Source organism: Aquarana catesbeiana, linkage group LG07 (assembly GCF_042186555.1).
Source record: "Aquarana catesbeiana isolate 2022-GZ linkage group LG07, ASM4218655v1, whole genome shotgun sequence".
NCBI lineage: Eukaryota > Metazoa > Chordata > Amphibia > Anura > Ranidae > Aquarana > Aquarana catesbeiana.
Window position 1 is genome coordinate 32,220,664 of NC_133330.1, and position 13,251 is coordinate 32,233,914.

At 41.9% G+C, this 13,251-nt stretch overlaps 1 protein-coding gene across 4 annotated transcripts in view; it reads left to right on the forward strand.

The window, feature by feature from the left end:
• The window catches only part of PLXNA1 (plexin A1), a 429,988-nt gene that overhangs the window by 206,144 nt on the left and 210,593 nt on the right, over positions 1-13,251 (forward strand). For all 4 annotated transcript variants that reach the window (XM_073591927.1, XM_073591928.1, XM_073591929.1 and 1 more), the window contains exons 4-5: positions 2,989-3,112; positions 3,283-3,436. In XM_073591927.1, the coding sequence (XP_073448028.1) occupies positions 2,989-3,112; positions 3,283-3,436 (278 nt within the window). The remainder of the gene's footprint in view (positions 1-2,988; positions 3,113-3,282; positions 3,437-13,251) is intronic.

A 13,251-nucleotide genomic window follows, 5' to 3' on the forward strand; every position in this document is an offset into this window, starting at 1 on the left:
CTAGTAAAAAGGCTTGATTTAAATTCACTTGATTGAAATCATAATTTTTAAAGAGCAGCTGTCATCTCTGTCCCACAGCAGCTCCTCCTCTGACCCGCTGTTGACTCACCGACAGTCCTATTCACTTTAATGGGATGGCTGGTGATGCGGCTGTGACGCGGCAAGGTGAGGGACGTGGCGACAGCAGGTGATTGGATGCCGCTAACAGGCGCTGCCATGATGGATCTGAAATGACAGGTGCTCTTCAAATGTAAGGACTCATTCTTGCTGGTAGTTGGAATCTTTAATATTTGTAAACAAAATGAAGGTTTCCTATTTAGAATAATAAGCTGTCAGGTTAGTAAAACAGCAATATCAGAACCGATTCAATCATACAGTTTGTAGTGTACATAGATTTGCAAAACAATGGGATAAAGGAATATTCCTGAACTTTGTTTTATCTCATGATTACTGTGAGATTGTGTGAATGCGCCAAATGCAGTGCATATTATCTTAGCTTGCAGAGCTTGTATATCCTTTGATTGAGTTTACCAAAAATGTAACTATTGCAGAATATACAGCCTCATGCTACATAACTAAGCTCCAGTTCATGCTGAATAAACTAAATTATTAATGTATCTTTAAATAGAAAACTATCCGTATGCCCTGTACACACGATCTAAAAATTGTACAAAAAAATACCGCTTTCGAAGCGATCACGTGATAATCGAAGCGTTAGTACAGAGCTTTCGAGAGCCAATCACGATAGTTAATCTGATATTATCTGATCAGACGAGCATGAAAATTATTCTCGTACGATACCAGATCGTATGATTTTCGTTTAATCAGTGCAGTTGTCGTCTGAAAATATAATACAAATACACTACAACATATGACATCCCTTCAGATTTAAAAAAATGTTTTTTATTCTGTCGTACCAAAATTTTCGTAAAGTTAGTAAGCTCTTCATGTTCGATATACGACTAGCATGCAAACAAAACAAAAAAAAAAAAATGGACGATCTGTAGTTCGATTTTCAGAATGTGTGTAAGGGGCAAAAGATAGATGTTTACTCCAAAAGCATTTAATTAAAATTAATTTGATACAAATCAAACTTGGGGTTATTGAAACCATATTAGTGCAATTGTGACAGAGAAAATTGAGCACTGTCCATGATACTTTTTTTTTTAAGTAGATTTTTTTGTTTTGTTTTAACATTTTACCTTCTGCTAAAACTTTTGTGAATCAGTACTGCTTGGACCTTCGGGGACACACCTCGAAAGCTCGTCCATGAAAAATGATATGTTAGTGTAAATAAAAAAAAGTATCACGGACAGTACTCAATTTTCTCTCTAAAAATCAAAAAAATCCAATTTTATATTTAAAAAGAATCTGATTTTTCAGATTTAAAAAAAGAAATCATCAATTTTTATCCACCATGACAGTATTTTATAAACAGACATTGTTCAGATGGGGGATAGAGCTACAAAGTAATATAGTTTTATAAATATTGTTCAGCTGGGAAGATAGAGAGATGCAAAGTAACATTGTTTGTTTATAAATATTGTTCAAAGATGGAGAGATACAAAGTAACATTGTTTATAAATATTGTTCTAAGAATGAGAGATACAAAGTATGTTCAGAGGGGAGAAAATGGATACAAAGTAACAATTTTTATAAGCCTTGTCAACACAGGAACAATGTAAAAAAATAAAATAAACACATTTCTTCATAAATGTAGGCTAAGATATATTCTGCTACATGTCTCTGGTAAAAAGAAAGCCCCAGTAAGTGTATATAAATTGGTTTGTGAGAAATGTACAGCATCTACAAACTATAGTGTATATATAGTTACATAGTAAGGTTGAATAAAGACACCAGTCCATCCAGTTCAACCTGAGTGAGTGTCTATAATTGTCCCTTTCCCTGTACATTGTGTCTCATTAAGATGCTCATCTATTATATTATTATTTAAGGTACCCATATAGCGCTGCCAATTTTTACGCGGCGCTCCACACATACATCGCACACTCACATCGGTCCCTACCCTCAAGGAGCCCACAATCTAAGATCCCCAACTCACATTCATATACTAGGGCCAATTTTGGACAGAAGCCAATTAACCTAGATTAGGAGGAAACCGGAGTACCCGGAGGAAACCCACGCAGGCACAGGGATAACATGCAAACTCCAGGCAGGTAGTGTCGTGGTTGGGATTCGAACCAGCGACTCTTTTTACTGCTAGGCCAATGACACTGTCGGGAAATGAGTTAACATCAAGGTGTTAACTTTGTGCCAAACAAGTGTAATGTGTGCTGCACAGATTTGGCTGTTTTTTCTTTTTCTACCTGCTTTTCAGGGAGAAGAAACAGCCAGAATGCTGATCTGTGTACACAGAGTCTTGTGTGTTTGTTGACACAGGACTCTGTGTTGGGATTAGATACAGCTGATCAGCAGGCATACAGCCAAAATCCTTTGGCTGAAACCTGACAAATTCGTGCTGTGTCCAATCACAGCAGGGGGCGTGTGCTCGAAACCCTGAAGAAAGGCTGTAATGTACAGGTAAATGGCCTAGCCTGGTTGTGTCACCCACCGTAGATGTGCTGTGGGTGGGCAGCAAGCAGTTAAGTAATAAAAATGTCGCTGTCAAAGAAACCAAGCCATAGCAGAAATGTAACGTTGCCGTTGTCCATGGGGGGGGGGGGGGGGGGGGGGGGCAGGGGGTGGACAGGTGGGGAGATGATCTAGGTCAGTGATGGCGAACCTTGGCACCCCAGATGTTTTGGAACTATATTTCCCATGATGGTCATGCACTCTGCAGTGTAGTGGAGCACCATGGGAAATGTAGTTCCAAAACATCTGGGGTGCCAAGGTTCACCATCACTGATCTAGGTAATATTTGATGATATTTCAGGCCCTCTGAGATGTATGTAAAGCCTGAAAAATGAGCTGCACCATCATTTATTTGAACTTTTTTTTTTTTTTTTTTTTTTTTTAATGCGTTTTCAGGTGTTCTCGGAAAGACAAGTGTGAGCGGGCAGATGAGCTTCACCGTTTTACCACCGACCAGCGGCAGTGCGTCCAGCTGACGGTGCACCCCAAGAACATCTCCGTCACCATGTCTGATGTCCCGGTGAGTCTACACTCAGCCTCAATGTGACCGTCTGCATTAAGTTTGCACGGCAGTTGTCTAATAGCGTGCCCTGATTGAGGCCATTTAATGATCACATGATTGGATGGTTAAACAGGACGCCGTGTGCTTCGGGGCCTCATTTTTTTTTTTTTTTTCCTCTCTGTGTGCAGATGGTTTTACAAGCCTGGAACGTCCCTGACCTCTCCACCGGGGTGAACTGCTCCTTCGAGGATTTCACAGAGATGGAGGGACACATAGAGGATAGCAAGATCCACTGCAACTCTCCTTCCGCCAAGGACGTGATCCCCATCACACGAGGCCAGGGTGAGCGCCCCGGGGTCATTAATGTGGGCACCACAAGGGGGGGGGGGTCTGTGACCAGCTGGCACACACACACAATAGTGATGGATATCTCAGCTGTGCGTTCAGTGTCTGCGCTCCGGCCCGCAGCATGGCAGCATTTACAGATGTTTCCAGATTCTTCTCAGAGGAGCAGCTAACCTAAATGTGAAAAAGTTCTGTTATGTGGAATCACTGATACGTTGTAGAAGTGGCCACGGCTGTCCATACAAGAACAGCTTTTATTTAACTTTGTTATCTCTTTTTTTTTTTTTTTTTTTTGTTTGTTTTTTTTTATATATATAAATAAGTTTCTATTGCAAAACATAGACATATATACAAAGAGTCAATAGTATAGCTCTCCTCGCGAAAGAAACAATGTACAGGGTGATCGGGAAATACACAGCAAGCTTTTGCTCTTCTTAGGGGGAAAAGGTATTTTACCTGTCATCTAGAAGATATAGCACCATATCCCTTGGAAAATATTTAAGAAATTTGAAAGGGGTATATGGGATTTTTAAGGTGCCAAATATAGAAAAAAATAATTTTATAAAAGTAAAAATTTATTCAAACAGTAAAGACATACAAAGAGTAAATATTTACAGTACTAATACATCTGCTGAGTGATTTTATCTCTACTTGTTTCGCCTTGATAATTGGCTTCTTCAGGAGATATAATTGGTATCAGGCGCAATAAGCACTAGAAGTAAACCGGAAATTTTTTGAAAAACAGAACAATCAACAATTACAATAATATCACAATATATGAATATATGCAAATTAGACAAATTGAAAGAAAAATTCATCGACTGAGAAAATGCATAGCACCAAAGCCATCTTTGGTCATGATATTTTACCTGTGTATTCAAAAACTATTTGCTCCTCTTATGCCGCATACACACGACCGGCTTTTCCGTCGGAATAACCGCTGAAGGTTTTTCCTGACGGAGTTCCGCTGAAACTGTCTTGCATACACACGATCACACCAAAGTCCGACCGTCTAGAACGCGGTGACGTACAACACGTATGACGGGACTAGAAAAAGGAAGTTCAATATCGAGTAGCCAATAGCTTCTGCCTCTTACTTCAGAGCATGCATCGTTTTTGGTCCGTCGGAACAGCATACAGACGATCGGTTTTCCCGATAGGAATTGATTCCATCGGAAAGATTTAAAACATGTTCTATTTCTAGGTCCGTCAGAATTTTCGGAAAAAAAAAAAGTCCGATAAAGGCCTACACACGATCGGAATGTCCAATGAAAAGATTCCGTCTGACTTTTCCTGCCGGAAAGTCCGATCGTGTGTACGCGGCTTAAGCTTTATGCTGGCCATACACGTATAGATTTTTGGATGAGATATTCGTACGATCTTTGTACAATCGATGAATGGACGAATGTCATTCAAAATTTTCACTTGCTTTTAGGGCCAGTTCACACCACATGCAGTCCAGGGCGTTTTCTTTTGTTTTTTTCTGCATCAAAAACGCATAGAAAGTAGGTTATATGGTTTGCAATGGCATAGTTCACACCAGTGCGTTCCAGTTCCAGAAAAAAAAGTAGAACATGCTGCATTTTTCCTGCACTGGACTGTACTGGAATGCTGTAAAGAGCATCAAAAACTCACGGGAACGCACAAAAACGCACTGGAACACCCATGTTCTTATTTGGGGTTAAGGAGAAAAAAAGGGGGGAAAAATGCACTGGACTGCATCAAAAACGCACTGGAACGCATCAAAAATGCGCATGCAAAAAAAGCATCTGGAGCGCATCTGGACTGTGTTTCCATGGTGTGAACTGGCCCTTAAAGGATATGTAAAGCTTCAGGTATTTAAAAAACAAAAAAAAACAAACATGTCATACTTGCCTCCTCTGTGCAGTTGGTTTTGCACAGAGTGGCCCCGATCCTCCTTTTCTGGGGTCCCCCAGTGTCCCTCCCGGCTCCACCTCTTCTCAAATGCCCCATTGGAGAGCCGCTCTCCTTCAGGGCACTCGTGCGTACGCGCTCCCATGTCCTGCTGCTGCGTCTATTGACACAGACAGCAGGACCTGGCTCCCGCGTCATTGGATTTGATTGACAGCGGCGGGAGCCAATGGCTGCGCTGCTATCAATTTATCCAATCAGGACCCGAGACACTGGCTGCAGCGGGTGTGCTTGTCCCCGTTGCTGGAAAGACCGGGTTCAGGTAAGTAAAGGGGGGGCTCTGGGGGACTGCATTAAGGTGAAAAACCTGGAGGGTTTACATCCCCTTTTAACATTTGATTTTAAAATGAATGTCATTTCTGAATGAAAACCACACACACTGGTCAGAGCATTTGTTGGAAAAATTTTCTTTTCTGGTGCTTCGAATTTTCCCATCACTGTGGTCGAAAACAAATGTTGATTTGAGCCCCCACGAATGATTAGAAAAATCGAACGAATGTTCTTATCCACTTAACACTAGGTGGGTGTCAGACGACGTCCTGGGCTTTAAGTGGTTGAACCTGAATGATGGCTACAGCTGCAGGCATCCTTCAGATATCATTTTTTTTTTCTCCTGCTGGCGATTCCCTCATATAAAAACAATCGTAGCCGTTTTTGAGCCGCTTGATTGATTTTAGAGGATGCCCCCGTCCTCCCGCCGCCCTCCGGTGCGCTTCTTCCGGCGGCGGCCATTTACCATAGAGCTGACCGAGGACCAGATGGTCCCCAGCCATCTTTATGACCTTTTGGAAGCCGAGAGCGACCCCATGAGGTCACTTCCGGTGTCGGCACATGTAAACACTGCTGTTTTTTTTTTTTAGCTGGAAAGCCAGAGATCGCTTTTTTTTTTTTTTTTTTTTTTGGTGATCTCAGGCTTTCCAGCCTAGAGGATGTGGGAACTTATATACCCCAGATCTCTCCATAAAGAGGACCTGTCATCCCCTATTCCTATTACAAGGGATGTTTACATTCCTTGTAATAGGAATAAAAGTGATAACACATTTTTTTTTTAAAGGGATAGTGTAAAAAATAAATAAAATAAACAAAAAAAAAATATGTAAAGCGCCCCTGTCCCCACGTGGCGAAGCGAACGCATACGTAGGTCGCGCCCGCACATGTAAACGGTGTTTAAACCACACATATGAGGTAATGCCAGGAAGATTAGCGCGAGAGCAATAATTCTAGCCCAAGACCTCCTCTGTAACTCTAAACTGGTAACCTGTAAAAATGTCTAAAGCGTCGCCTATGGAGATTGAAGTTTGGCGCCAGTCCTCGAGCGTGCACAATTTTAAAGCGTGAAATGTTGGGTATCTATTTACTCAGCGTAACATCATCTTTCAGATTATACAAGAAATTGGGCTAATTTTATTGTTGTGTTTTTTTTTTTTTTTTAAATTCAGAAAAGTGTTTTTTTTCCCAAAAGAATTGCGTTAAAAAAATTACTGTGCAAATACCATGTGACATAAGAAATTGCAAAGACTGCCATTTTATTCCCTAGGATCTCTGCTAAAAAATAACATATATAATGTTTGGGGGTTCTAAGTAATTTTCTTGCAAAAAAAGGGATTTTTTACATGTAGGAGAGGAATGCCAGAAATGGCTTGGGCTGAGAGTGGTTAAAATGAAACTTTTTCAAACAAAAATTTTTACCTGTATGGCCAGCATTGGGGTTACCATAGACATTAGAATCTGAACATACGATCAACTTTGAATTCACCAAAACGATGTAATATGAGGACTTACCCAGTCCATTCAGTTCCTTTGTATCCAATCAGTAGGGCCCTTACACTACAGACTTAAAGTGGAGTTCCACTCGTTTATAATAATTGCCCACATTGTGAGGTGCATTCATAGTGATTTTATTTTTGGCTATTTATAGGTGAAATTTCAAAAGAGTACCTTTATTTATTTATTTTTTTTAGTAGTAGTCTTCCCCCCAACTTCCGGATTGCAGCTCCTTGGGCGACTACGTCATCAGCCCGAACCGTGGACTCCTGGGATATCTGTCATTGAGTCCAGGAGTCTTCAGGCATTTAATGTGGGGCACGATCGTGGGGTTTCCTGACCGGAAGTAACGCAATCCGCGTGATTTCCTCCATCGCCCGACCGCACTTGCCTTCCCTTCCAGGTTCTCTGTTGATTGACAGGTTGCCATAACTATGGGGCGGGAACTTTTGCCAACGCCGTCATTGCTTTGGCAACCTGTAAGCAAGAAAGTGCATTTGCGCAGTGTCAGTACTGCGCAGGCGCAAGATCGGGAGGTCCATGCTGGGTAGCCAGCTGCACAGAATCCCGGAAATACACAGGAGCGGGCTTCAGATGCCCACATGTTCCATGGCCGCTGCCTGCCTGCTGGATCTTGTAAGAAATTACAGATTTAAAAGGAGGCAGTATGAGGACAGTTAGGACGGGCTTTTTGGCGATTATCAGTGCAGTGTATGGAAACCACGGCATCATGGAAACCACGGCATCTATGAAGCTTGGGATCCATCGAGACATGTACTGCAGTACTATTTTTTTTTTGCCACTAGATGTCCTCAGTCTGATAGGCAGCATCATTCAACCGGTTTCCTCTCAGCCCAGGTCATCCTAGACCTGCCCCCATCTTATGTCTGGACAGTGAAGGGAGAAGCAGCACAGCAATACGTTCTTCTGTGTCATTCTGTTCTCTCCTACTATTAGTAAGCTGTACTGCTTCTTCTTACATTCCAGCCCTGCTGTAAAGGGGCTGCAAGAGGCTGATACCCCCCAAGTCACATTTGGATTTTTAAAGAAGGAAAAGCGGCACTGTACTGAGCTCTTCTCTCTGCCACTCTATCTCCTACTATCAGCATGCTCTTTGTCAGCATATGGATTGATTCGCTCCTTGTGTTGCTTCTTCCTCTCACACTCCAGCCCTACTGCAGAGGAACTGAAAGATGCTGACAACTGGTCACATTTGGGTACTTACAATGGAGAAGGGGAAGCAGCACAGTGATAGGCTCACCTTTCACTCTGTTCACTCCTCCTATGAGCATGCTCCTTGTCTGAAGATGCACTGATTGGCTCTTTACACTGCTTCTTCCTTTCATACTCCAGCCCTGCTGTACAGGGATTGCAGGGGGCTGATACCAAATTACATCTGGGTGCTTAATTTGAGAAGTAGATAAGCTCATCACTCTATTACTCTGTTCTCTCCTCCTATCGGCATGCTCTTTGTCAGCATATGGATTGATTCGCTCCTTGTGTTGCTTCTTCCTCTCACACTCCAGCCCTGCTGCAGAGGAACTGAAAGATGCTGACAACTGGTCACATTTGAGTACTTACAATGGAGAAGGGGAAGCAGCACAGTGATAGGCTCATCTGTCACTCTGTTCACTCCTTCTATGAGCATGCTCCTTGTCTGCAGATGCACTGGTTGGCTCCCTACACTGCTTCTTCCTTTCATACTCCAGCCCTGCTGTACAGGTAATTCAGGGGGCTGATACCAGATCACATCTAGTTACTTTATTTGAGAAGGATAAGCCGCACAGCGATGAGATCATCTTTCTGTCATTCTGCTCTCTCCTATCAGCAAGCTTACTGCTTCCTCTACTCACACTGCAGCCCTGCTGTAGAGGGACTGGAAGGGGCTGATGCTCCAAAGTCACATTAAGCTACTTACAATGGAGAAGCAGCACGGTGTTGAACTCCTCTCTATCACTCTGCTCTCTCCTCCTATCAGTACGCTTATTATCAACATATGGACTGATTGGGTCCTTGTGCTGCTTCTTCCTCTCACACCCCAGCCCTGCTGTACAGGGACTGCAAGATTCTAATAACAAGTCACATCCAGGTACTTACACTGGAGAAGGAGAAGCAGCACAGTGCTATGCTCGTCTCTGTCACTCTGCTCTCTTCACCTATCAGCATTCTTCTTGTCTGCAGATGCACTGCTTGTGTCCTTATGCTGCTGCTTCCTTTTTTGCTCCAGCCCTGCTGTACAGGGATTGCAGGGGGGCTAATACCGGATCACATCTAGGTACTTTACATGAGAAGGAGAAGCAGCACAGTGACGAGCTCATCTTTCTGTCTATCAGCAAACTGTACTGCTTCTTCCTCTCACACTCCAGCCCTGCTGTAGAGGGACTGTAAGAGACTGATGCTGCAAAGTCACATTTAGGTACTTACAATGGAGAAGCAGCACAGTATTGAACTTCTCTCTCTGTCACTCTGCTCTCTCCTCCTATCAGGGACTGCAAGATTCTGATAAGTCACATTTGGATACTTACACCTTAGAAGAAGAAACAGCACGGAATTGAACTCCTCTCTCTATCACTCGGCTCTCTCCTCCTTTCAGTACGCCTATTGTCAACATATGGACTGATTGGCTCCTCGGGTTGCTTCTTTCTCTCACACCCCAGCCCTGCTGTACAGGGACTGCAAGATTCTGATAAGTCACATTCGGGTTCTTACACTGGAGAAGGAGAAGCAGCACAGGATTGAACTCATTTCTCCATCACGCTGCTCTCTCCTCCTATCAGTACGCTCCTTGTCAGCATATGGACTGATCGGCTCCTTGCACTGCTTCCTCTTACTCTCTAGCCCTGCTGTAGAGGGGACCGCAAGATTCTGATAACCGGTCACATTCGGGTTCTTACACTGGAGAAGGAGAAGCAGCACAGTGATGCGCTCAGATCGCTGCCATTCTGCTCTCTCCTCCTATCAGTATGCTCCTTGTCAGCACATGAACTGATTGGCTCCTTGATATGACAACATTTTAAAATGACAAATACTTTATTAATATATGGAAATATTAAAAAGAGTGAACAAATGTTTGACTCACAAACAAACCTATATAAAAATGTTCACAGCATAATAACGAACAATATAATGCAGATAAAGCTATATAAATGCCTGTTGGCTCAACGTGTTTCGCTAATTGCTTCTTCAGGAGAGAAGAACACAAGAAAATACAGAAAAAAAAGAAATGTAAGATATCAACAAATACAGAAAATTGTAAAGTAAATATCAGAAGTACTAAGTAGTCCTGAACGAACAATATAATGCAGATAAAGCTATATAAATGCCCGTTGGCTCAACGTGTTTCGCTAATTGCTTCTTCAGGAGAGAACAACACAAGAAAATACAGAAAAAAAGAAATGTATCTTACATTTACATCAACAAATACAGAAAATTGTAAAGTAAATATCAGAAGTACTAAGTAGTCCTGAACCCAGCGCTCAATGAAAATTTATTACTTGCACTTACAGCCGCTATTATAAAATTCCTGAGCAATACTAAAATATGCAAAATTATAAAAAACAAAGCATTAACATCGCTTCTTATGAATTAAAACATTCAACTATATGATATCTCATATAATGCAATGAAGAAACAAAATAATAAAAAAAATTTAAAAAAAAGCCAAAATAATAATAAAAAATAATTAAAAAAACAAAATAATAAAAATATGAGAGTATTTTTTTATTATTTTGTTTCTTTATTGCATTATATGAGATATCATATTGTTGAAATACAGAAAATTATTACAAATCATAATATACAGATGGATATTTCATCTGTATATTATGATTTGTAATAATTTTCTGTGTTGATATCTTGCATTTCTTTTTTTTTCCTGTATTTTCTCTGTCGCCAATATATGCCTTACAGCTCCTGAAGAAGCAATTGGCGAAACTGCTTCTTTCTCTCTCTCTCCAGCCCTGCTGTACAGGCACCACGGGAGGCTGATACCAGGTCAGATCTCAGGATGAACTCTATACCCAAATGTAACGTGTGGACAAATAAGGAGCAGCTTTGTTTTTTGTGTTCTCGTTCTGGTGACTTATGAAATGAGGCTCAATCCACACATCTCCCGGATTTACACCCCCCCCCCCCCAAGTTTGGGCGTGATGCAGATGACCCGGCGACTCCCCTGCCAGTGGGCGGAGGGGGTACGAATGACGGCACAGAGTCCCCTCGGCCTGATGAGGGGGTCAGGTCTGGCGTATGACGCAGCGCGGGTAAACCGCAGGCGTCAGGGACTCCGGCCCGGGACACAGAAGAGACCGGCCTGTTTACTGCCTTCCTTCCAGCTTCATAAATGCAGGCCGAGTCGCACAACAAAGGAGCCCAGTTTCTCAGAAAACGCCTACTCAGCTCTTGTGCGCTTTTCCTTAATTCGCCTTTTAAGAGCTGACTTTTGTTTGAGAACAGAAGCCACCTTTGTTTTCCAACTCTCATCCAACCCCCCCCCCTCGTTCTTAATCCCGTCGCTAATTCCCCAGTTTAATCGTTCTGCTGCATTAACATTCGCGGCAGAGGCTAAGATGATCCAAAAGTGGCCATTTTTGGACGATGCGTGATGTCACGCGGGTGGGCGGGGCTCAGGCTACACGCTCAGCTGAGCATAAGATAAGGAAGCAACAGGCAGAGGTAGGACATTTTTTATAATGAAGAAAAATATACCCCCCCCCCCCATCCTAAATAAAAAAGTATCTAAAACCAACAGAAATGTAATATAATACAGCTTACCATTTTAGTTGTGGTGGCTGCATTCGTTTTCTTTTATTTTCCTTCACCTGATGATCCTGCCAGTAACATGCTTCCTGTCCTCGGGTGACAACGCTCACTTACTGAACTCTGTAGAGGATCACCCTGGGGCAGGAAGTGTGTTTAGAGGAAAAACTCACCCAAGCTCTACCGCTATATAGTATAGTTGGTGTGTAGAGTAGTCGGTGCTCTGGCTGATTAAGCTCACAAAAGATCTATAGAAAGTACAGGCCGGCAACTCGACAGCTTCACCATAGAAAATATTTATCAAAGCATTACGGCAATAACGTCATCCAAAAAACGGACGCGTTTCGGCCTTCATCGAAAGCAAGGAAGCGTGTTTAGTCTACAGAACTCCTTCTTCTTTCGTCTCTGCTTATCTACATAACAGAAGGGGGGGTTCTGTAGTCTGCGGGAGAGAACTGGGCAGGGCTAACGATACCTCTTGGCAAAACACGGCAGAGTGCACAGGACAGCACTGGATGTCTGTCAGGATCAACAGTTATTTTGTTGCACTTTTTAAAACAGAAATAAAAGTCTTTCCATGGTATACAGTGGGGGTCAACCGATATCGTTTTCTCAGGGCCGATGCGATACCGATTTTTCAGCTGCCTTTAAAGCCAATAGCCAATATCAGGTGCCGATATTCTGTAGATTTAACTAGTTAAGGACCGAGCCCATTTATCAGACTTTGTGTTTACAAGTTAAAATCTTCTTTTTTTTTTTTTTTTTTTTTGCTAGAAAATTACTTAGAACCCCCAAACATTATATATTTTTTTCAGACGCCCTAGAGAATAAAATGGCGGTCATTGCAATACTTTGTCACACCATATTTGCGCATTGGTCTTAAAAGCGCAATTTTTTTTAGAAAAAAAATACGCATTTTGAATTAAAAAATAAGTCATCAGTAAAGTTAGCCCAGTTTTTTTTTTTATATTGTGAAAGATAATGTTATGCTGAGTAAATTGATGCCCAACATGTCATGCTTCAAAAGTGCGCCCGCTCGTGGAATGGCGACCAACTTTCACCTTTAAAAATCTCCATAGGCGACGTTTAAAAATTTCTACAGGTTACCAGTTTTGAGTTACAGAGGAGGTCTAGTGCGCAAGCTTGGCGGCATGGGGAGCTTACAATTTTTTTTATTTTTTCTTATTTATTTTTTATTTTCACACTGTCCTTTTTTAAAAAAAAAAATGTGGGTCACTTTCATTCCTATTACAAGGAATGTAAACATCCCTTGTAATAGAAAAAAAGCATGACAGGACCTCTTTAATGTGAGATATGGGGTCAAAAAGACCTCACATCTCATATTTACACTTAAATGCAAT